The 22,415-nt window shown below is 33.9% G+C and overlaps 1 protein-coding gene across 1 annotated transcript; it reads left to right on the top strand.

Moving 5' to 3' along the window:
• The first annotated feature begins 16,307 nt into the window (after positions 1 to 16,307).
• Positions 16,308 to 18,353, top strand: LOC107961000 (uncharacterized). Its single transcript, XM_041083152.1, has 3 exons — positions 16,308 to 16,996; positions 17,462 to 17,922; positions 18,237 to 18,353. Exons 1-3 carry the CDS (start codon positions 16,513 to 16,515, stop codon positions 18,351 to 18,353), a joined length of 1,062 nt encoding a protein of 353 aa, XP_040939086.1. The 5' UTR covers positions 16,308 to 16,512.
• Positions 18,354 to 22,415: the final 4,062 nt, after the last annotated feature.

Genomic DNA, 22,415 nt, shown 5'->3' with positions numbered 1-22,415 from the left:
CCTTGCCTAAGACCTCTAAAGAATTTGAATTCATTAGTGACCGCCCCATTAATCAAAACAGCAGCTCTCGCTGTTGATACACACTCGAGCATCCATCCAGTCCACCTCACACCAAAGTCCATTTTCAATAGGACCAGCTCCAAAAAGTCCCATCTCACACAGTCGTAGGCCATAGAAAATCCAGTTTAAAAATCAACAAACCCCCCTCAACGGCCTTTTTTCTTTATTGAATGAATAATCTCATTTGCGATTAGAATACCATAAAAAATTTGTCTTTCACGGATAAAAGCACATTGAGCATCACTTACCACTTCCCCTATAACTTCGCGTAATCTCCTTGATAATACCTTTGCAACAATTTTATATAGCGTACTCACCAAACATATTGGTCTGAATTAAGAGATTTCTGTTGCTCCAATAGGGTCGGAAGCGTGTAAATTATTGTACTAAAAAATCACACAAAGTTCAATTCCCAGGGAAGAGAGGTGGATCACATGGATCTCTTAAATACCAAGTCTTTCCTTAGACAGAATATCCCTTCTATAGTAATTTAATAGCACAATTAAATACTACTATTATACCCTCAAATATTGAAAGAAAAATAGGACAAGAAAGAACACAAGAGATTTAACGAGGTTCGGTAAATTATACCTACGTCCTCGGGCACTAACACCAGATGATAACTTTACTATCTCCAAAGTATTACAAACAAATAGAATTCCTTAAGAATTCTCAAATGGGAGAAGAGAGAAAACTAAGAGAGAAAGATTAGTTGGGATGGTTGAAATGAGAAATGGTTAGGCCTATTTATAGTTGAAGTTCAGGGACTAACTTTCAAATGGCCTAAAAATTAGGGACCAAAATTGCAATTATCCCTTTCAACTTTAAACAACTTGCCAACTATTTTTTTTCTTTCGGTGCCAATTGCACCTCCCACCATTTTTGACTTTTCAACAATCTCCACCTTGAAGATTTGATTAGGATAATCACATCTTCACATACTTCCTTCAACTCCCCAAATTCGATAAAGCTATCTTTTGTAGTGCCTCCAAATGCGCTCTCAAGCGCCATACACCTAAAGGTGCTCAAATTCTCAGGATGTTAATCAAGTTCAAACAATGATTAAACTTGATTGTTGTTACCACATTGGTCATCATATTTGCGGGATTATCTGCTGTCGGAATCTTCTGAAGTAGAATTTTTCCTTTTTCAAAGACTTCCCGCACAAAGTGATATCTTACGTCGATATGCTTGGTTCTTGAATGATAGACTTGATTTTTCGCTAAATGAATAGCGCTCTGACTGTCACAATATAAACTTATGTGACTTTGAACAACTCCTAAGTCTTTCAACAATCCATTAAGCCAAATAGCCTCCTTAACAGCTTCTGTAACTGCCATATATTCTGCCTCTGTAGTAGACACAGCTACTGTAGACTGTAAGGTAGACTTCCAACTCACTGGGGCTTTCGCAAGAGTAAACAGATACCCCGTAGTTGAACGACGTTTATCTAAATCACCAGCAAAGTCGGAATCAACATATCCAACTACAAACTGACCAAGTGCTTCATCCTGTTCAAAAATTAAACTAACATCTACGGTTTTTCGAAGATACCGTAGAATCCATTTCACAGCTTGCCAATGTCCTTTTCCAGGATCATGCATATACCTGCTCACAACTCCAACAGCTTGTGAAATGTCAGGCCTCGTACACACCATCGCATACATCAAACTCCCAACTGCATTAGCATATGGGACTTTTTCCATATATTATCTTTCTTCTTCAGTTTTCGGAGATAATTGAGCACTAAGTTTCAAATGAGAAGCAAGTGAGGTACTTACATGTTTTGTGTTTTCATTTACACCAAAACATTGTAATACCTTTTTCAGATCTTGCTTCTGATTCAAACAAAGCTTGCCTCTCTGTCTATCTCTACTTATCTCCATGCCGAGAATCTTCTTGGCCTCACCTAGATCTTTCATCTCGAACTCTTGATTCAACTGAGCCTTCAGTTTATCTATCTCATTTTGGCTCTTCGAAGCGATTAACATATCATCAACATACAAGAGTAGATAAATGAAAGATCCGTCATGCAGCTTCTGCAAATATACACAATTGTCATATTTGCTTATTGTGTACTTCTGCCTTCTCATAAAGCTATCAAATCGCTTGTACCACTGCCTCGGGGATTGCTTCAATCCATATAGCGATTTGTTAAGCTTACAAACTCAATTTCTACCACCAGCATCTGTGTATCCTTCTGCCTGAGTCATATAGATCTCCTCTTCTAACTCACCATGCAAGAAAGCCGTCTTAACATCAAGTTGAGCTAGCTCCAAATTCAACTGTGCTACCAAAGCCAACAAAATTCTAATGGAGGAATGCTTCACAACAGGGGAAAATACATCATTGTAGCCAATTCCCTCCTTCTGAGCGTAGCCTTTAGCTACCAATCTTGCCTTGTAGCGAATATCCTTCTTGCTAGGAGATCCATCTTTCTTTGCGAATACCCACTTGCATCCGATTGCCCTTTTACCTTTCGGTAATTGCGCCAACTCTCAAGTATTGTTCTTCCGAAAAGACTGCATTTCTTCATCCATGGCGCTTTTCCATTTATCACTTTCTAAGCTTTGCATTGCTTCTTGATAAGTGATAGGAATATCATCAACAACAGGAAGGGCGTAGGCCACCATATCAGTAAATCGAGTAGGTTTACGAATTTCTCTCCGTGGCCTTGCAACTACAACTGGTTCTGGTGTACTTAGTGGTTCTTGGGTCAGAACCTCTTCAACCTCTAATTCCTCCATTGTGGCTGGAGAATTAGACTTATTAACTGGGCAAATCCCCATCTGCTCAAACTCCACCTGTTTTGGAGTACACTCCACCTGCTGTGGAGTATTGCTCGTCTGAATATCTTTATCTGCTACCTTTTTCAATGTGGCAGATTCATCAAAGGTAACAACTCTGCTACAGATCATTTTCTTTGTGCTTAAGCACCAAAGACGAAATCCCTTCACTCTAGAAGTGATTCCCATAAAGAGAGCTTTCTTTGCCCTCGGATCTAACTTTGACTCCTTCACATGGTAATATGCAGTGGATCCAAACGCATGTAAGGAATCATAATCTGTAGCCGGTTTTCCAGACCATACCTCCATAGGAGTTTTTCTTTCTAATGCAGATGATGGCAAACGATTAATAAGATGGCCAGCGTATGTCACAGCCTCAGCCCAAAATTGCTTGCCCAACCCAGCATTGGACAACATACATCGAACTTTCTCAAGCAATGTTCGATTCATACGCTCTGCCAATCCATTCTGCTGTGGTGTATCCCTAACTGTGAAGTGTCGAACAATACCATACTCTTGGCACACATCGAAGAACGGATCACTTTTATATTCCCCTCCATTGTCCGTCCTAAGCCGCTTAATTTTCTTGCCAGTCTGGTTTTCGATCATAGTTTTCCATTTAAGAAAAACTCTAAGCACTTCATCCTTAGTTCTCATGGTATACACCCAAACTCTTCTGGAAAAGTCATCAACAAAAGTAACAAAGTAGTGTTTTCCTCCCAATGAAGGTGTCTTGGAAGGCCCCCACACATCTGAGTGAACATATTCCAAAATACGTTTTGTATTATGGATAGCAGTACCGAATTTCATTCTCTTTTGCTTTCCCAGAACACAATGCTCGCAAAATTTTAATTTGCAAGCCTTTGCACCTTTCAATAATCCTTGCTTTGCCAGAATTTGCAAGGATTTTTCGCTGGCATGTCCCAACTTCATATGCCACAACTGTATTGAGTCCAATTCTTTGTTGCCGGAAGCTGTAGCGACTGCTCCAATAACTGTACTACCTTGGTAGTAATACAAGTTATTTTTCCTGATGCCCTTCAATATCACAAGTGCGCCAGATGTCACTTTCAAAATCTCATCTCTCATAGTAACAACTGAACCATTGGATTCCAAGGCTCCCAATGAGATGAGATTTTTCTTCAAACTGGGCACGTACCGAACATCAGTCAGAACTCTGATTGATCCATCTTGATTCTTTAATTGGATTGAACCTATCCCAACAGTTTTACAGGCATTGTCATTGCCCATATAAACAACTCCTCTATTTAGTTCTACTAAATCAGAGAACCACTCCCGGTTAGAGGACATATGATAGGTACAACTCGAATCCAATATCCACTCATCTGAATGGAACAACGATGATGATGCAACCAGTGATAGTTCAGAGTCACTAGTATCATGCTTAGCAACACAAGCATCTACAGCAGCTTTTCCCTTATTCTTCAGCTTTGGACAATTTTTCTTCCAGTGGCCTTTCTCATGACAAAAAGCACATTCATCTTTCCCGAGTCTGGACTTTGACTTTGATCTCCCCTTTTGAGTTTTCTTCCGAGTGTATGAACGACCTCAGACTACTAAAGCTTCTGTATCTCTGATTGAGTTTTTCTGTTTGTCCTTCTTTATCTGTTCATAACTGTATAAGGCCGCACAGACTTCGCTCAGAGATATATCACTCCTGCCATGAAGTAGAGTAGTTTCTAGGAACTCAAACTCCTCAGGAAGTGACCCCAACAGCATCAAAGCTAAATCTTCATCTTTGAATGTCTCATCCATATTCAGCAAATCAGTGACTAACTGATTAAATTTGGTGATGTGATCATTCATTGTGGTACTTGGGACGTATGTGAAGCAAAACAGTCTTTTCTTCAAGTGGAGCTTATTTTGACTGTTTTTCTTCAAAAAATTTTCTTCAAGTGCCACCCACAACTTATTTGCAGAAGTCTCCTTTGAAAAAGCATACCTCTGCTCTCGAGAAAGGCATGATCAAATTGTGCCACATGCCAACCGATTGATCGCCTTCCAATCTTTCTCCTGTACATCATCTGGTTTCTCTTCATCAATGGCAATGTCTAGACCCTGCTGCAAAAGGGCATCTAGAACCTCACTTTGCCACATACCAAAATGGCCCGTGCCATCAAAGATCTCCACTGCCAATCTTGCATTTGCAATTGTCGGTCTTGTCCACATGGACGATGTTGAAGCTCCTACATCGACCGTTTTCTCCATAATCTTTCAATAAACCTAAGGAAATCTTTTCTGATGTGGAAGATCAGTTCAAACTGCAACCACAGAGCATACTACGATTAACCTTCGGCTCTGATACCACTTGTTGTTCCAATAGGGTCGGAAGCGTGTAAATTATTGTACTAAAATATCACACAAAGTTCAATTCCCAAGGAAGAGAGGTGATCACATAGATCTCTTAAATACCAGGTCTTTCCTTAGACAGAATATCCCTTCTATAGTAATTTAATAGCACAATTAAATACTACTATTATACCCTCAAATATTGAAAGAAAAATAGGACAAGAAAGAACACAAGAGATTTAACGAGGTTCGGTAAATTATACCTACGTCCTCGGGCACTAACACCAGATGATAACTTTACTATCTCCAAAGTATTACAAACAAATAGAATTCCTTAAGAATTCTCAAATGGGAGAAGAGAGAAAACTAAGAGAGAAAGATTGGTTGGGATGGTTGAAATGAGAAATGGTTAGGCCTATTTATAGTTGAAGTTCAGGGACTAACTTTCAAATGGCCTAAAAAATTAGGGACCAAAATTGCAATTATCCCTTTCAACTTTAAACAACTTGCCAACTTTTTTTTTTCGGTGCCAATTGCACCTCCCACCATTTTTTACTTTTCAACAATTTCAATTGGATTTTCATTATTGGGAATTAGCGCAATAAAAGACGAATTGATGCTACGCTCTAACTTTCCAGTTAAATAGAATTCCTTTATCATCTCATACAAGTCATTTTTTACGACACCCCAACATTTTCTATAAAAACAAATATTGAAACCGTCTGGGCCCGGAGCTTTATTTTTATCACAACTCCACACCGCGTCCTTGATTTCTTCTATAGTAAAATGAAGTTCCAGATTCCTCGCCTCTAAATTATCCAGCCTCTTGAAATTCAAGACAAAATTCATTTTCTAATTTCTCAAAAGACAACTAAAATGGTCACTAAAATAATTAACCATCTTTTCCTTCAACGCCATAGGGTCACTATACCAAAGATTACCAATTTTCATTCTATTCACTGTTTTCCTTTTTGCTCTAAATTTCACCACTCTATGAAAAAAAATCGAATTTGAGTCACTCTCTTTTAGCCAAGACATTCTTCATTTCTGTCTCCAAATTTATTCCTTAAACTTCATGGTTTCCCCAAGCTCAAGGTTCAATCTTCTCAACTCATCCAGCTCCAATTCTGTTAATTCCCGATTGTCGCTTTCTACATCCAGAATCTGGATCCTCTCTTCAATCTCATTTATCCTTTTTTCTAACACGTTACAATTCTCCCCATTCCATTTCCTAAGTGCACCTTTTAGCTTTCTTAATTTCCCCATAATTCCATTTTTCCTTCCACCCTGTTAACATTAATGGGAGACAACATTAATGGCAAACAATACAAAGTGGTGCAAGTTTAGCACCCTAAAGTTGACTTTGAAAAAGTGGCATGGAATAATTTTTTTTTGGTCCTTGAGATAATGGGCTATTTATTGTTTGGTCCTTAAACCTCAACTATAAATAGGCCTTCTCATTTCTCATTTCAATTCATCCCAACCAATCTTTCTCTCTTAGTTTTCTCTCTTCTCCCATTTGAGAATTCTTAAGGAATTCTATTTGTTTGTAATACTTTGAAGATAGTAAAGTTATCATCTGGTGTTAGTGCCCGAGGACGTAGGTATAATTTATCGAACCTCGTTAAAACTCTTGTGTTCTTTCTTGTCCTATTTTTCTTTCAATATTTGAGGGTATAATAGTAGTATTTAATTGTGCTATTAAATTACTATAGAAGGGATATTCTGTCTAAGGAAAGACTTGGTATTTAAGAGATCCATGTGACCCACCTCTCTTTCCTGGGAATTGAACTTTGTGTGATTTTTTAGTATAATAATTTACACGCTTCCGACCCTATTGGAACAACACACCCGACCCTTCTCATTCATTTCTAATTAAGCTCGGACACTCTTTGTTTCTAAGCCACGCATTGAAGAACTTGAATGGTTTCGGACCCCAATCCACAAAACCTTTAGTTAATAAAATTGAAACATGATCCGAAACAGTCCTTTTAAGCTCCTGCTGTTGAATATCATCACACAGTTCCAACCATTCTTCCTCCACCACGAATCTATCAAATCTACTTTTCTTCTTTTCAAGACCATACCAAGTAAATTTTTTCCCTATCAAAGGTAAGTCAATCAATTTGCACTTTTCAATAAACTTCCCAAAATCCGTTGAACCCTTTAACAACCCCACACAATTACACATTTCCTTGTTGTTCCTGATCGCGTTAAAATCTCCTCCCGTAATCCAATGTTTGTAGAACTGATTTCTAAACATCACCATCTCATCCCAAAATCTCCTTTGTTCAGACACCAAATTTGGCGCATATACATTAATTAAGACTCACTCCCACCCTTCAAGCAACCATTTCCCTTCTAACATAATATGTCGGTTACCACAATATTCCTTTATTAACAAAAAAATTGATTTATCCCAAATTGTGATTAATCCCCCCGACCTTCCTAAGGCAGTCGCATATCTAAAATCGAAGTTGTCATCTCCCCAAATTCTTCTAATTAAATCTCCAGAAACAATTTCCAGTTTTGACTCCTGTAAAAAACACACATCTACTCTATGCTTACACACTAATCTTTTCACCATAGCAATTTTAACCTCTGTACCCAAATCTCTAATATTTCAAGAACTTATCCTCATATTCACCCAAACAATATCACCCTAAAAATCAACAGCAACAATAATTAATCACTCACCTCGTTTAAGCTAGATAACTTTATGAAAGTAATAGAGGATTTACTTTATTGATAAAAAGGGGATAATTACAATGCTTAATCAGGGTTTCTATTTATAGGCATAAGAAGTATAAAAGAAGTAGAGATTTAATTCTAATAACTATTAGAATTTAAAGGACATTAAAACTTTATCTTGATCATTATGGACATCCACTTAATAAGATATTCATAACACTCCTCCTTAGATGTCCATTGGTAGATAATGTGCCTCGTTAAAACTTTATTAGGAAAAACCATGTGGGATAAAAACATAATGAAGGAAAAAGAGTACACAATCTATAATATGCATAATATACTACCTCATTAAAAACCTTACCAGGAAAACTCAATGGGACAAAACCTCAATTAAGGGAAAAAGAGTGCAACGCGTATTTACTCCCCCTCATGAAAACATCACATATTTTCTCATATTCTACATATTCAATCTTGAATACTAGTTTTTCAAATGACTATTTAAATGTATTTGCTAAGCATTTATATTACCATTCTTTTAAAAGTAATTAGTGAAGGAAATTTGGGAAAATATATTTTGATCTCGTCAGGAGATTCAATAATAATAACAAACTTTAATCATGATTCTTTTATTAAAATACAAATAAGTATTTTGGATCATTTTATAATCTTCCTTCAACTACTATTCACTAAGTCAAATTTACCACACATGTTCAAATTATTTCAATTCATATAAATGAACAATTTTTCAAGGATTTCAATATACTTCCAGCATCCTAAATCCTTCAAGAATTTTAGTATAAACTTTATTATATAGTGATTCATAAAAGGTTCTAACAATAACCTTTAGACGCAGGTTAAATCTTTTATGAATTGTCAATTTAATAATATATCTAAATTAAGGTTATTGCATCCACCACAAAAGAATATTATATCTTTTCATAATCAATGTGAGGACTTAGTGAAAAACTTTATATTTTTATTCTACTTTTGCAAAACTACTTCAATTTCACCCTCACTGGCTTTATACCTTTGGATATTTGGACTACTGGTCCAAAAACTCCACGAATTTAATTGTACTTAAGTAGCGTCTTTCTATTTTGATCAATTTATTCCATATCTATATTTCTCAATAGATTTATTCAAGATCCTCCTTTTATTTCATTATTTCAATAATAATATTGCATGCAAAATCATATCGACCACTCTTATTATTCAATTCCACATTTTCTCGAATTGACATAACTTATCGAGATCTCTTATTTTCATTATTTTAAAATTCAGTTTCAGGTATCTGAATCTCTTCTGAATTTTTATTTATTAGTTATGTCTTGGGTCTCTTCTGGACCACCCGCCTCCACTATATGACCATCTAGAAGAATTTTTATTTTTGGAACCGATCAATCTATTATTTATTCTAACTGATTATCTTACTGAGACTTTGATTCAAATTAAAATATTAGATGGTATCTAACACTTGGTTATTCTTATTAAGTTTGTAAATACATCTAACAGTTAACTTGTAATGAGTTATCCTTATTGAACTTCTGGTTCAAATTAATCTCCCCCTAACTCATTACAAGTTATTATTTTTCTCCTCCTAATGTTGGGAAAACTCTCGAATCAAAATTGTAATCACGAATCATGTCATAATTGATCTCATATACATTCAAAACATCTAATAATATAAAGAAATTGTAACTAACATATATATTCCCTACTTTCTTTGAGGATTCACTCATCTTTGTGCGTTGTGGTGGAGCAATTGGAACATATACGCACATACAAAAATTCAAAGATGAGGAATATTTATCTTTTGATCAAAAACCAATTGTAATGGGGAGTATTTATAACTTATTGACTTGATGCATACAACACATAAATCAACATAATCTCATGTTGAAATAGAAAGTTTAGTTCTCATAAGTAATGGTTTAGACATTAATAAGAGGTGTTCAATCAATAATTTCTTTAAACCATTATACGCATAAATAACAAATTTTTGCAAAAGTTTTTTAAACTCAATCAATAAAAGATTGAGATATAAACTCATCAGTGTTAGGAAGATGAATTGTCTTAATTGCATGATTTGAAATTAATTATTTAAATAAGTAATCTTGCAAACGACAGGCTGCAAGTTGATAACACGTACGTGATTATTTTGTAGATGCATCTACCAAAATCATATAATATCAAAATCATTCACATGGTAGATGAACGTGCCCATATTCATTTCAGAAATGCAAGACATTAAATCTCAACTTTAGCTAGTGAGTTTCAAAGAATCAATTTTCATTGAGAACAAGCAACAAATGAGAATTCTTTAAATTAAATAATCTTCTGGTTCTTTAATGAATATCCATATGAATTATCAATTAATTTTCGCATTATATATGATCCAGGATGGTCTAACTGGTCACGCCAAGTAGTAACTGCATTTGTATTAGTAAACTTCTGGTTTACTTTAACATGTGCTTCAATTGTACTAAATTGTAACAAATTGATAATTTTATTATCATTCCTTTTAATTTGTATTCACATATAAATACTATTGTGACATTTACTATTGGAAATGTCTAAATCAATGTGAAGTCTATAATGCCACTAAGTCAATAAATACAATTTCCAAATAATTATATGCAATATTCGCTTTAGGGCATATGTCAAAATCTTCAAATATCTAAATAAAAAAAATTGCAACTTCATGTTTATCTAACCATAACAAGCTTTAGATAGAATTATCATATTTTATTGTTCATAAATAGATCTTTCACAATCAAATATTTTGCTTCCAACCTCTTAATGGGGATGATGACAAAAGAAGATCACTAATATTATAAAATAAATATAAATTAATAACTCAATCCTCTCTTTTTCATCATTTCAAAATAAATATTTATAGCAATAGTGATTCATATTTTTCTCATTCACAATCTTAATATAAGATCTATTATAAATATCTTTTAGAACCAATGGATTAACCATCACAAGATATTAAAATATTAGCTCATCTATAGCTTTCGACTAATTTTGTACTATCAAATATTAAAATAATATTTGTTTGTTTTAATACCAAATAAGATAAATACTTTCTATCTATAATGATATAATTTATTACAACATTCTCATATCCTTCCTCAAAGAATATTAACAGAAATAAAATATTTAAGCATATGCCACATATGTGGCTAATAATCTTTCATATCACATTGATAACATAAGTTATCTTTACCCTTTGAAGAGTTATCTTCAGAACTCTCATTGTTTTCTTATTTATTATTATATTCCCACTTTTAGTAGTCCATAATTATATATTTTATTTTTTATGTTTGATTCACTTTAAGGAATGCAATAAATCTAGTAGGATAGACTTCTAAACGTATCTATTGATTCTTTATTTCATAATCACAATTGCAAAACATGCATAAATTTCAAATCAAAATCTATCTATTCATATTATCGTGATTAGTTTCCAATTACATCCTCAATTACAACAACAATCATGATCTCTATATTTCCATTTTTTCTTAATTGTGATGTACTACTACATTTACTTCAGGGAATGAAGCAAACCTAGTAGGAAGAATTTCATAGTTTTTCATTAGTAACTTATTATTTTGCTTAGCCACTAGAAGGTATGAGATCGTTCGAAAATACTGTTAAAGGCATTTTTACAATATTGCTACTGCAGGAGCACATTAGATATTTTAATCATATAGTGTAATAGATTCCTTCGGGGAATATATATAATACAAATATATGAATATCTCATGTTATTTATATATATGATTTTAATGTAAAACACATGAAGATTTTATTCAACATATATCTTCTTGATATGAAAAATAATATTATATTTTATAAAATTTTACATCATAAGGAGCTAAAATATAAGCTTTTAAAGAATTTTTTTATAGTTTGATGCAATATTAGCTCTTCAGGAGCATATAATCATTTTATTGTATAACATTAATGAATGCTTAATTTATTTTAAATAAAATTTTATTTATTCATATAAAAATAAAATGAATAGATATAAATAAAACATATATTAAACGTAACAAATAATAAATTCATATCACTAATAAATCACTATGGTTAGATAATATATATTTTATATATCATACCACAAAAAAATATAAAATATTATAATGTCAAATTAAAATAACTTTATAGCTATAAAACTTTAAACATAGACATTTTCTAACCTCCACCTCTTATGACATAATTTCATCTAAAATTTTACAATGATATGAAATTATCACAGACAGAATGAATATCCCAAAGTTCATGATAAATAAGTATTTTTACTCACATTCTGTAATAATCATATATCTTAATCAAAAATCAAAATCAAACCAATCAATTCTATTAAAAATGAAAAAAAATATTTATCTCCATATAAAAATCCCAATAACTAAATATGTGAAGGGTTTTATAAATTCATAGAGATACAAATAGTGAATTATATAAATTGAATTTTTTTAATAGAAATCAAATCAAATTTCAAAAGAAATTGATTAGATTGACTTACATTACCATAGATGAGAAGTAGTGATTATAAACATCCTTTGTAATGAATGAAAAGAGATTATCCCCAAGCAAATATCAAAAAGTAAACTTTGAGAGTGAATCTTATTTCTCGATTTCATATAGATAACAGTTATCAAATCTTTCGCCATCCTTAAGAAAAAAAATAAAATAAGTTAATCAAAACAATGATAACATATAATGAAAGAAGAATGAAAAATAATAATCAGATATGAAACATTAAATAAAAGAAACTTCATGTAAAAACTTTGCATCTTGCCATCAAAGATATTGAAAATCATGAAGGATAAATTTGATCGTCGATAAAAGGAACTATCACTTTGAGTAAGATCGTGCTGATAACGTGTTATAAAATAAAGAGAGATGGAGAGAATAAAGAACAAAGAACAAAGAACAAAGAAAATATGAAAGCAATAGATGATGTACTTTATTGATAAAAAAAGGAGTAATTACAGTGTTTCATCAGAGTCTCTATTTATAGGTATAAGAAGAATATATAAAAGAAGTAGAGATCTAATTCTAATAACTATTAGAATTTAAAGAACATTAAAATTTTATCTTGATCATGATGAACATTCACTTAATAAGATATTCATAACATTAATAAATTAATTATGAGTTTATTCTTACCAATTGAAAATTTAATTTTCTTATTAATAAACATTGAAAAAATTCCTTCTCTTCCAACTTTTCGCACTTTCTTTTTTTATATTCCCTCAACTCTCATGATATTTCACAATAACTGAAACTAACAAACAAAACCTTCATTCTCCCATTGTTCTAAAGAATGGATACCCAGAAAGGAAAAAAATCTTCATATCCGTTTTTCTTTTGCATGGTTTCCTTCTATTTTTCAAAGACCCGCAACCTTCTTTATTGCAAGGGTCTTGAAACCCGATGAAGCGCCATTTTCTTTAAGGGTTATTCTTCGATTTTTGTGAAAAAAGAGTAAATCTTGTTTCTAATTTTCAAAAAAAATAAAAAATTCAAGAACTTTATTTAAAAAATTTTAAAATTTTAAAATTTTTTTTAAAATTTTAAAATTTTTTCATAATTAAAGAAAAATTAAAAAGAATACGGATCAAATTGATAAAAATTGTAAAATTTGAGAGGCTAAATTTATAATTGTACTTAATTTTTTAATAGAGTTAATGAGAAAAAAATTTACGGGAGAAACTGGAAATAAACAAATCAAAAAGTACAAATCCTAATTTTTAAAAAAAAAAATAAAGAGATTAAACTTATCAATAAGTATAAAAAATATCCTCAAAAGTTAACTTTTGTATTAATCTGAAAAGTTATTGATCTTCTCCATAACCTGACTCTCAAACACATTTGTACATTTATATTTGAAGTGTTTGGATTTAATAAAAGTTAACAAAAGAAATCATATTATAATTAACAATTTTTTAAACAAAAATCATATTATATAATTCCATACAAGTTATGTTTTAATTCCTAATTTTTCTTCCTTGAGTTTGGTTGTCCTTGTGTAAATAAATTAGTATAGTTTTCGGTTCACGCTTGGTATTGGTTTAATTATTTATTTGTATTAAATTATAAAATAAATTTTGAAGGTTAAAATATGCTTTAAGTCCTTAAGCACTTAGTAAATTTGGAATTTATTTATTTTACATTTATTTTTAGTAATTTAGTCTCTTTATTTTTTAGATTTAATAATTCAGGTCCAATTGTTACTACCATTAAGTTTCTTCTATTAAAAATTATGGCGTGACATTTTGAAGTTTAAAAAAAAACACTTGGTAATATTGCAACAATAAAAATCATGTTGAAAATATTTATTAAGATTTTTTTCTTAAAAAAACCTATTCAAACTTGTCACTATAAAATATTTTTTTTTCTATTGAAATAATGTTCTTAATAAAAATTGACGTCAACATTTTGATTGAAATAGTTAATAATATTAACTAACTAACTAATGACATTATAAAAGTGGAGAGACCAAATTATGTTAAAAATTAAAATAATAAATTTAATCTTATGTTCCAAGGGCCAAAATTGAAATTTGGTCATTATTTTATAGTATTAACAAAGGCAACCTAATAAAAATAGTAAACTACATGTTAATCTTTAAAACTTGTAAGACATTCAAATTATATATAATAATGTAATATCTTAATATAAAGGAGTAACTATTTGGCTAATTAACAAATTTATGTTAAAATTAAATCTCAATTTCAAATATAATAAAAGGATCAAAACTAAAATTTAACGATTCTTATAAAATTTAGGAGGGAAAAACCTTAGGTTTGCATCTAATAACAACAAGAAGAAGATCCTATTTCAAATGAACATGGACACGGCACACCGTTTTAATAATAAGCCACTAGCTATCGTGATAGAGATAGAGAGAGAGTGGGGGAGGTCCCACATTTCTTTTTGATTATTTTGTTATGGCTTCTTGATGTATTTTGCGATTTGTTTCACATATATTTTCGAGCTATTTATTTTATAAAAGTAAAATCATTAATTCATTTAATGAATGGAATCATACAATTCAGAGAAAAAAATAATAAATACTCGTTGTAGATGGTGGACAATCTCCACCAACACAACAAAGGCTTTATTCTTAACATCAATAGAACATCATGACACGTTGGCAATTAACTTTTTCACAACTCAAGCACGACATATCTGGAATGATTGCAAATACTTATTAATACAATAAGGAAACCGGATGGTCCAAAGTGGCGAGTAAAAATTGGTTAAAAAGTCGAATATTCACCAAACTAGAGAGGACGACAACAAAACTATCACTAACATCACTTGTAAAACTAAGGTTACATGCATAAATAAGACTAAAAAACGTGTTATAAGAGCAAAAAAAAAGAAACTAAAACTAAAATGTTATTACACAAAGGAAAAACAAACAAAAAATAAATATAAAACTTAAGACAACACGGGTTCAAATCAATTCGTGAAATCATTTATTATTCTGAAATACTCTTAAAACAGAAACAGATTAAGAAGCTGACGAAGAGTCATTCACTTTCCAAAAAAAAACTATCGGTGGGCAGTGAAGTTTTGGTGAACGAAAGATACTGTCATATGTTTATCTCAACTTATGAAGACAGCAAAGATACCTACAAAATATATATAAACTGAAAAGAGAGAAAACATGAAGAATGAATGAGAAGAAGAAAGAAAGAAAGGGTTAGTAGAAGGAAGAAAAAGGTATGAAATAGCCAGCTCGGAGATTAACACCACTACCAGACAAAATAGAAGATAAGCAAACGACTAAGGGAAAAAAGAGAAAAGTTTTTAAGGTTTTTAGTTTTATTAAATATTTGAAAATAATAAAATTTGAAAATAATTAGACATACATAGAGAAAAAAAAATTCAGTAAAAAAATTTATTTTAAGGTTTTGAGTTTTATTTCTAAGTGTTGTTTAATGTTATTGGCAATAGGTGTCGTTTTGGGTTTCGGTTTTCTTCGTTATGGTTTACTTATTTTGTATACGTTTGTTTTTGGTATAATTTTTTTTGTTTTATTACTCATGTTTAGGGTTGATTGCTTTATGTTTTTTTAAAAGTGCTCGATTCCCGGAGCGTTTCCATTGCCATGGCGATCGACGTTACTACCATGTATACGACGTCTGTTAGAAATCAAACCCACTCCAAGCATAATCTAGAAGCATGAGACGTGGAGCAATTTTGTGCCATGCAAAGTGCTGAAATTTTAGCCATACAAAGTGCTCCATTATTGAGATGTTTTGTGGCTAGAAATTAAGTGGATTAATAGCCACATTTGTTGTCACTTTATCAGCCTATAAATAGAGGCTTGAACTTGTGTTGTAATGAAGAAAAAAAAGAGAAGAAAAAAGAAATAAGAGAAGCAACGTGAGTGAGAGTGAGAAGGTTAGCAAACCTTGAGTGAGTTAAAATCTAGCAGCAGCTAGACTATCTAGTCATTGAGAAAATATTTGTAATCTTCGTATTGTAATATATTGAGTGTGTAATAAAAAGTAAATTTTCGGCCCATCACGTTTCCAACAAGTGGCATCAGAGCTACGGTTCGGAGCTTGGTTCGGAGTTCGGTTCGTGTCCGGTTCGTGTTCAGTTCGGAGTACCTTTGGTGTTCATCTAACAAGTCGATATGGGCGACGTAATTCAGCTACAAGTTCCACAATTGACGAAGACAAATTATGGAAATTGGAGCATTCGAATGAAGGCTTTGCTCGGTTCGCAAGATTGTTGGGAGATCGTTGAAAAAGGATACATCGAGCCCGGAGATGCCGCTACAGAAGCAGCTTTATCAAATGACGCTAAGAAGGCGTTACGAGAAGCACGAAAGAAGGATCAAAAGGCCTTGAATAGTATCTTTCAAGGTATGGATGAATCAACCTTCGAGAAAATATCAGATGTGAAGAACGCGAAGAATGCATGGGAGATTTTGCAAAAATCATTTCAAGGTGTAGAAAAAGCTAAAAAGGTACGCCTTCAGTCACTTAGAGCTGAATTTGAAATGTTAAAAATGAAGAGCTCCGAGAATATCGATGACTATGCCAATCGTGTAAAATCGGTGGTAAATGAAATGAAACGAAATGGAGAAACTCTTGACGAGGTAAGAGTGATGGAGAAAATTCTACGGTCACTCACACGCAAATTCGAGTACGTAGTCGTTGCCATCGAAGAATCAAAAGATTTGTCAAAGATGTCGCTCGAAGAACTTGTGGGTTCTCTGCAAGCCCATGAGCAAAAGATGAAGCTAAATGAAGATAGTGAAAATCTTGATCAAGCCTTGCATAGCAAGTTGTCCGTCGACGACGGAGAAACAAGTAATAACTTTAACCAAGGAAGAGGAAACCGCAGAGGATACCGTGGAGGCTACCGTGGTGGAAACAGAGGAGGAAGAGGATCACGAGGACGTGGAAATCAATCATATGGGAGATATCAAGAAAATAAAGATTATCAAACATCCAACCGTGGACGTGGATCTAGAGGTCGTGGCCGAGGCAGATTTCAAGAAAATAAATCTCAGGTACAATGCTACAACTGTAACAAGTATGGACATTTCAGTTACGAGTGCAGATCAACACACAAAGTGGATGAAAGAAACCATGTAGCAGTCGCAGAAGAAGGCAACGAAAAAGTGGAATCAAGTGTCTTTCTCACTTACGGAGAAAATGAAGATCGCAAGAGAAGTGTGTGGTATCTCGACAACGGTGCAAGCAACCACATGTGTGGAAGAAAGGAGCTGTTCACAGAATTAGATGAAACAGTTCATGGACAAATAACTTTTGGAGACAACTCACATGCAGAAATCAAAGGAAAGGGCAAGGTTGTTATAACACAAAGGAATGGAGAGAAGAAGTACATCTCAGACGTTTACTACGTACCAGCTTTGAAGAGCAACCTGATCAGTCTTGGTCAACTCCTAGAAAAAGGATATGAAGTTCATATGAAAGACCGCTCACTCGCCATCAGGAACAAAAGTGGAGAATTAGTTGTTCGAGTTGATATGACGCGAAATCGTCTTTTCACCCTCGACATCGAGTCTGGAGAAGTAAAATGCATGAAGACGGATCTGAAGAATGAATCATGGTTGTGGCACTTAAGGTACGGACATCTCGGATTTTCTGGCTTGAAGCTGTTGTCGAAGACAAATATGGTGAATGGATTACCAAGTATTAATCATCCAGATCAACTGTGTGAAGCCTGTGTCAAAGGAAAGCAGCATAGGCAGAAATTTGAAGTAGGAAAATCTCGAAGAGCTAGAAGACCATTGGAAATTGTACACACCGACATATCTGGTCCGTACGACATTGAATCACTCGGTGGAAACAGGTACTACCTAACTTTTATTGATGATTATAGCAGAAAATGTTGGGTTTATTTTCTCAAAGCAAAATCGGAAGCCCTAGAAAAATTCAAGGAGTTCAAAGCAATGGTGGAAAAACAGAGTGGTCGACATTTGAAGATACTCAGATCCGATAGAAGAGGCGAGTATACTGCAAAGCTTTATGAAAGTTTCTGCAAGGATCATGGAATCATTCATCAGTTAACAGCCAGACGCACTCCACAACAAAACGGAGTTGCAGAAAGGAAGAATCGGACAATTCTGGATATGGCAAGAAGCATGATAAAAGGTAAACACCTTCCGAGAACTTTCTGGGCTGAAGCCGTTGAATGCGCAGTTTATCTGTTGAATCAATGTCCAACAAAAAGTGTAAGACACAAGACACCAGAAGAAGCATGGAGCGGTCACAAGCCAAGAGTTGGACACCTCAAAATTTTTGGATGCATTGCATATGCACACGTTCCTGAGCAACAGAGGAAAAAGCTTGACGATAGAGGAGAGAAGTGTATCTTTATAGGCTATGACAAAAGAAGTAAGGCCTACAGACTTTATAATCCTCTTACTAAGAAATTGATTATCTCAAGAGATGTCGAGTTCGATGAAGCGGATTACTGGAGATGGAGTGAAGAAGAAAAGAAAGTGGAAGGATTATTTTTCAACGAAGACGACAATGATGTCATCAACCAAGAAGAACAAGGCGATGATCAAAGTCCTGGTACAACAGCCCCTTCGTCACCAACCAGCAGCAGCGGAAGCAGCAGCTCAGATAAAGCACCCACAAGAACACGGAGTCTCAACGACATCTACAATTCTACGGAACCTGTAGAGACGCCGTTCGATTATTCACTATTCTGTCTAATGACAGAATGTGATCCAGTGACATACGAAGAAGCAATTGAAGACAATAAATGGAAGAAGGCCATGGACGAGGAGATTGCTGCAATAAGAAGGAATGACACGTGGGAGCTAACAAGTCTGCCAGAAGGACATAGCCCGATTGGTGTCAAGTGGGTGTACAAGACGAAGACCAACAAAGAAGGAAAAGTAGAGAAATACAAGGCAAGACTAGTCGCCAAAGGCTACAAGCAAAGACAAGGAGTGGACTATGATGAAATATTTGCTCCAGTCGCAAGAATAGACATAATTAGGCTTCTCATAGCGGTCGCAGCACAATACAAATGGAAAATCTATCAGATGGACGTCAAGTCTGCATTCCTGAATGGCTACTTGGAGGAGGAAGTCTACATAGAACAACCACCTGGATATAGCATACAAGGAAAGGAGGACAAAGTCTACAGATTGAAGAAAGCTTTGTATGGATTGAAGCAAGCCCCAAGAGCATGGAACACAAGGATCGACGAGTACTTCCGAAGAAATGGATTCATCAAAAGCCCGCACGAGCACACCCTGTACACAAAGAAGAATGGATGTGGAGATATCATGATCGTATGCCTATATGTGGATGACATGATTTTCACCGGAAACAATCTAGGTATGTCTGATGATTTCAAGAAAGCTATGACTAAAGAATTTGAAATGACAGATATCGGTGAGATGTCATACTTTCTTGGAGTCGAGGTGAAACAAATGCAAGATGGAATTTTGTCTCTCAAAAGAAGTATGCGGAGCAGATTTTGAACAAGTTCAAAATGAAGGATTGCAAGCCAGTAGTCACGCCAGCTGATCCAGGGATGAAGCTAAGTGTTGATTCGACAAGGGAGTCGATAAATCCGACGTTGTTTAAAAGTCTCGTTGGAAGTTTAAGGTATTTGACAATCACACGACCAGATATTACATATGCAGTAGGATTGGTGAGCAGATTCATGGAGAAGCCGAAGCAAGACCACTTAATTGCCGCAAAAAGAATTTTGAGATATATCAAAGGTACGATGAACCATGGTTTATTCTATACCCACTCACAAGATTCAAAATTAGTTGGCTACTCAGATAGCGATTATGGGGGAGACTTGGATGATCGGAAAAGCACTTCCGGATATGCATTTCACATCAGTTCCGCAATTTTTCATGGTCGTCAAAGAAGCAACAAACAATTGCTCTCTCAACATGTGAAGCAGAGTATATGGCCGCAGCAACTTGTACATGCCAAGCAATGTGGTTGAAGAATATTTTGGGAGAAATAGGTGTTTCAAATGAAGGTCCAATTACCATCTACGTTGACAACAAATCCGCTATATCACTTGCCAAGAATCCGGTGTCGCACAGCCGAAGCAAGCACATCGATACGAAGTATCATTTTATCCGAGAGCAAGTGAAAAACAAAAACGTGGAGTTGGTCCATTGCAGGACAGAAGATCAACTGGCAGATATTTTCACAAAGCCGTTGAAAGTGGAGACATTCAACAAATTCAAGGAGAAACTCGGTATGAAAGTTGGGTTTGAGGGGGAGTGTTAGAAATCAAACCCACTCCAAGCATAATCTAGAAGCATGAGACGTGGAGCAATTTTGTGCCATGCAAAGTGCTGAAATTTTAGCCATACAAAGTGCTCCATTATTGAGATGTTTTGTGGCTAGAAATTAAGTGGATTAATAGCCACATTTGTTGTCACTTTATCAGCCTATAAATAGAGGCTTGAACTTGTGTTGTAATGAAGAAAAAAAAGAGAAGAAAAAAGAAATAAGAGAAGCAACGTGAGTGAGAGTGAGAAGGTTAGCAAACCTTGAGTGAGTTAAAATCTAGCAGCAGCTAGACTATCTAGTCATTGAGAAAATATTTGTAATCTTCGTATTGTAATATATTGAGTGTGTAATAAAAAGTAAATTTTCGGCCCATCACGTTTCCAACAACGTCTGATACACCTGCAGTTGCATGTGATTAAAACCACGGTAACAACAAATAGGGTTAGCAGAACCAAAGTTTTCCCCCTATATTTAAGGGTTTCTTTCACAGTAAAATCTATTTCCGGTACTGATGATGGACTACTATTGCTTGCTGGGTTTGGTTTCTTCCAAAGTAGAGACAGAAGTACATTTAAAAACCAAAGGAGAAGTACACGATAGATGCACCAGCATTCCACTATTACACGATTAGGTTAAGCACATGACATGAACCAGCAAAAATATTAGAAACAAACAGCAGGAGCATTAGAGTAAAAATATTCAACCAAACACACAAGGCTCCATGGGACATCAAACCCTTTGCTGCAAGTCATCAAATTTGCCCATACACTTGGAGGCTAGCAAAGGTCACGATTCAGTTGACTGATTGTTAACAAATAATCAAAGGATTTGGCCTTTTTGACCCCAGTTTAACAAAAATAAAAAAAATTTAAACAATTAATGAGAATTTTCAAAAATTAGAAAGAGATGATAAAAAAAAGCATCTTTTTGGGGTTAAATAAGTGGGTTTTTTGGCTGGGAAAAAAACTCACTTGGGTTAAATCGGCAGATGGTAGAGATGATGAATTGATGTTATACGAGGAAAGCTAACAGGTGATCTGTTAGAGGAGAAGAAGAGATTCCTAACAGCTACTAGGTTGGCCGGAGAACTCCACCAGAGCCTGGTGATTGAAAAGGTCGACGAGCGTTATTCTCGAGGACTGAAAAGGAATATGCCATTCAAACCGCTGACTGCGCTCAGACGAGGCTTCCCCGAAGCCGTGAGGTAAGAGCTTATGTCTAGAGAAGCTTCTGAATTCCCCTCTTTAGTTTCTAACAAGTTGTTTAAATATTTTACTATATTATTAAGGAATAAAGATAATTTATAATTCAAATTCCCCCTAATTTCTTATCTAATCTATTTTTCCCAAATTTATTTAAATATTTAAAAATAGGTTTCGCCTCTCAATTTTTATTGAAATATCTTAATTCCATTGTTGGTACCAAAGAAAAGGTTTTTCAATATCTTTCAAAAGGTATGGGTGATATTTAATTTCGAGTAGTCAACTTTTAACTTAATATTTTTTAATAGTATATCTTGTGTACTTTCGTTTGTTATAATTATTTCGATCATATAAGTCATGTAGTCGAAACTGTTAATTTAAAAGAATTGAATAAATTGTGATGGTTTTCAATATTTTAAGTTTAGAAACTTAACATTTTAGTAATCAATTTTAACAAAATTAACACTATGTTGAATCTTTGAACCCATTTTTCAATTACCAAAATATCAAATGAATGGCTTCAAGTAAGGATCATGCAAGTTTCTAAAATTTAATTTCAAATGTAACATTGTTTAGTG

This window comes from Gossypium hirsutum, chromosome A02 (genome assembly GCF_007990345.1).
Source record: "Gossypium hirsutum isolate 1008001.06 chromosome A02, Gossypium_hirsutum_v2.1, whole genome shotgun sequence".
NCBI lineage: Eukaryota > Viridiplantae > Streptophyta > Magnoliopsida > Malvales > Malvaceae > Gossypium > Gossypium hirsutum.
The sequence above is the reverse complement of the archived record's forward strand: the minus strand, read 5'-3'. Positions and strand labels throughout refer to the sequence as shown.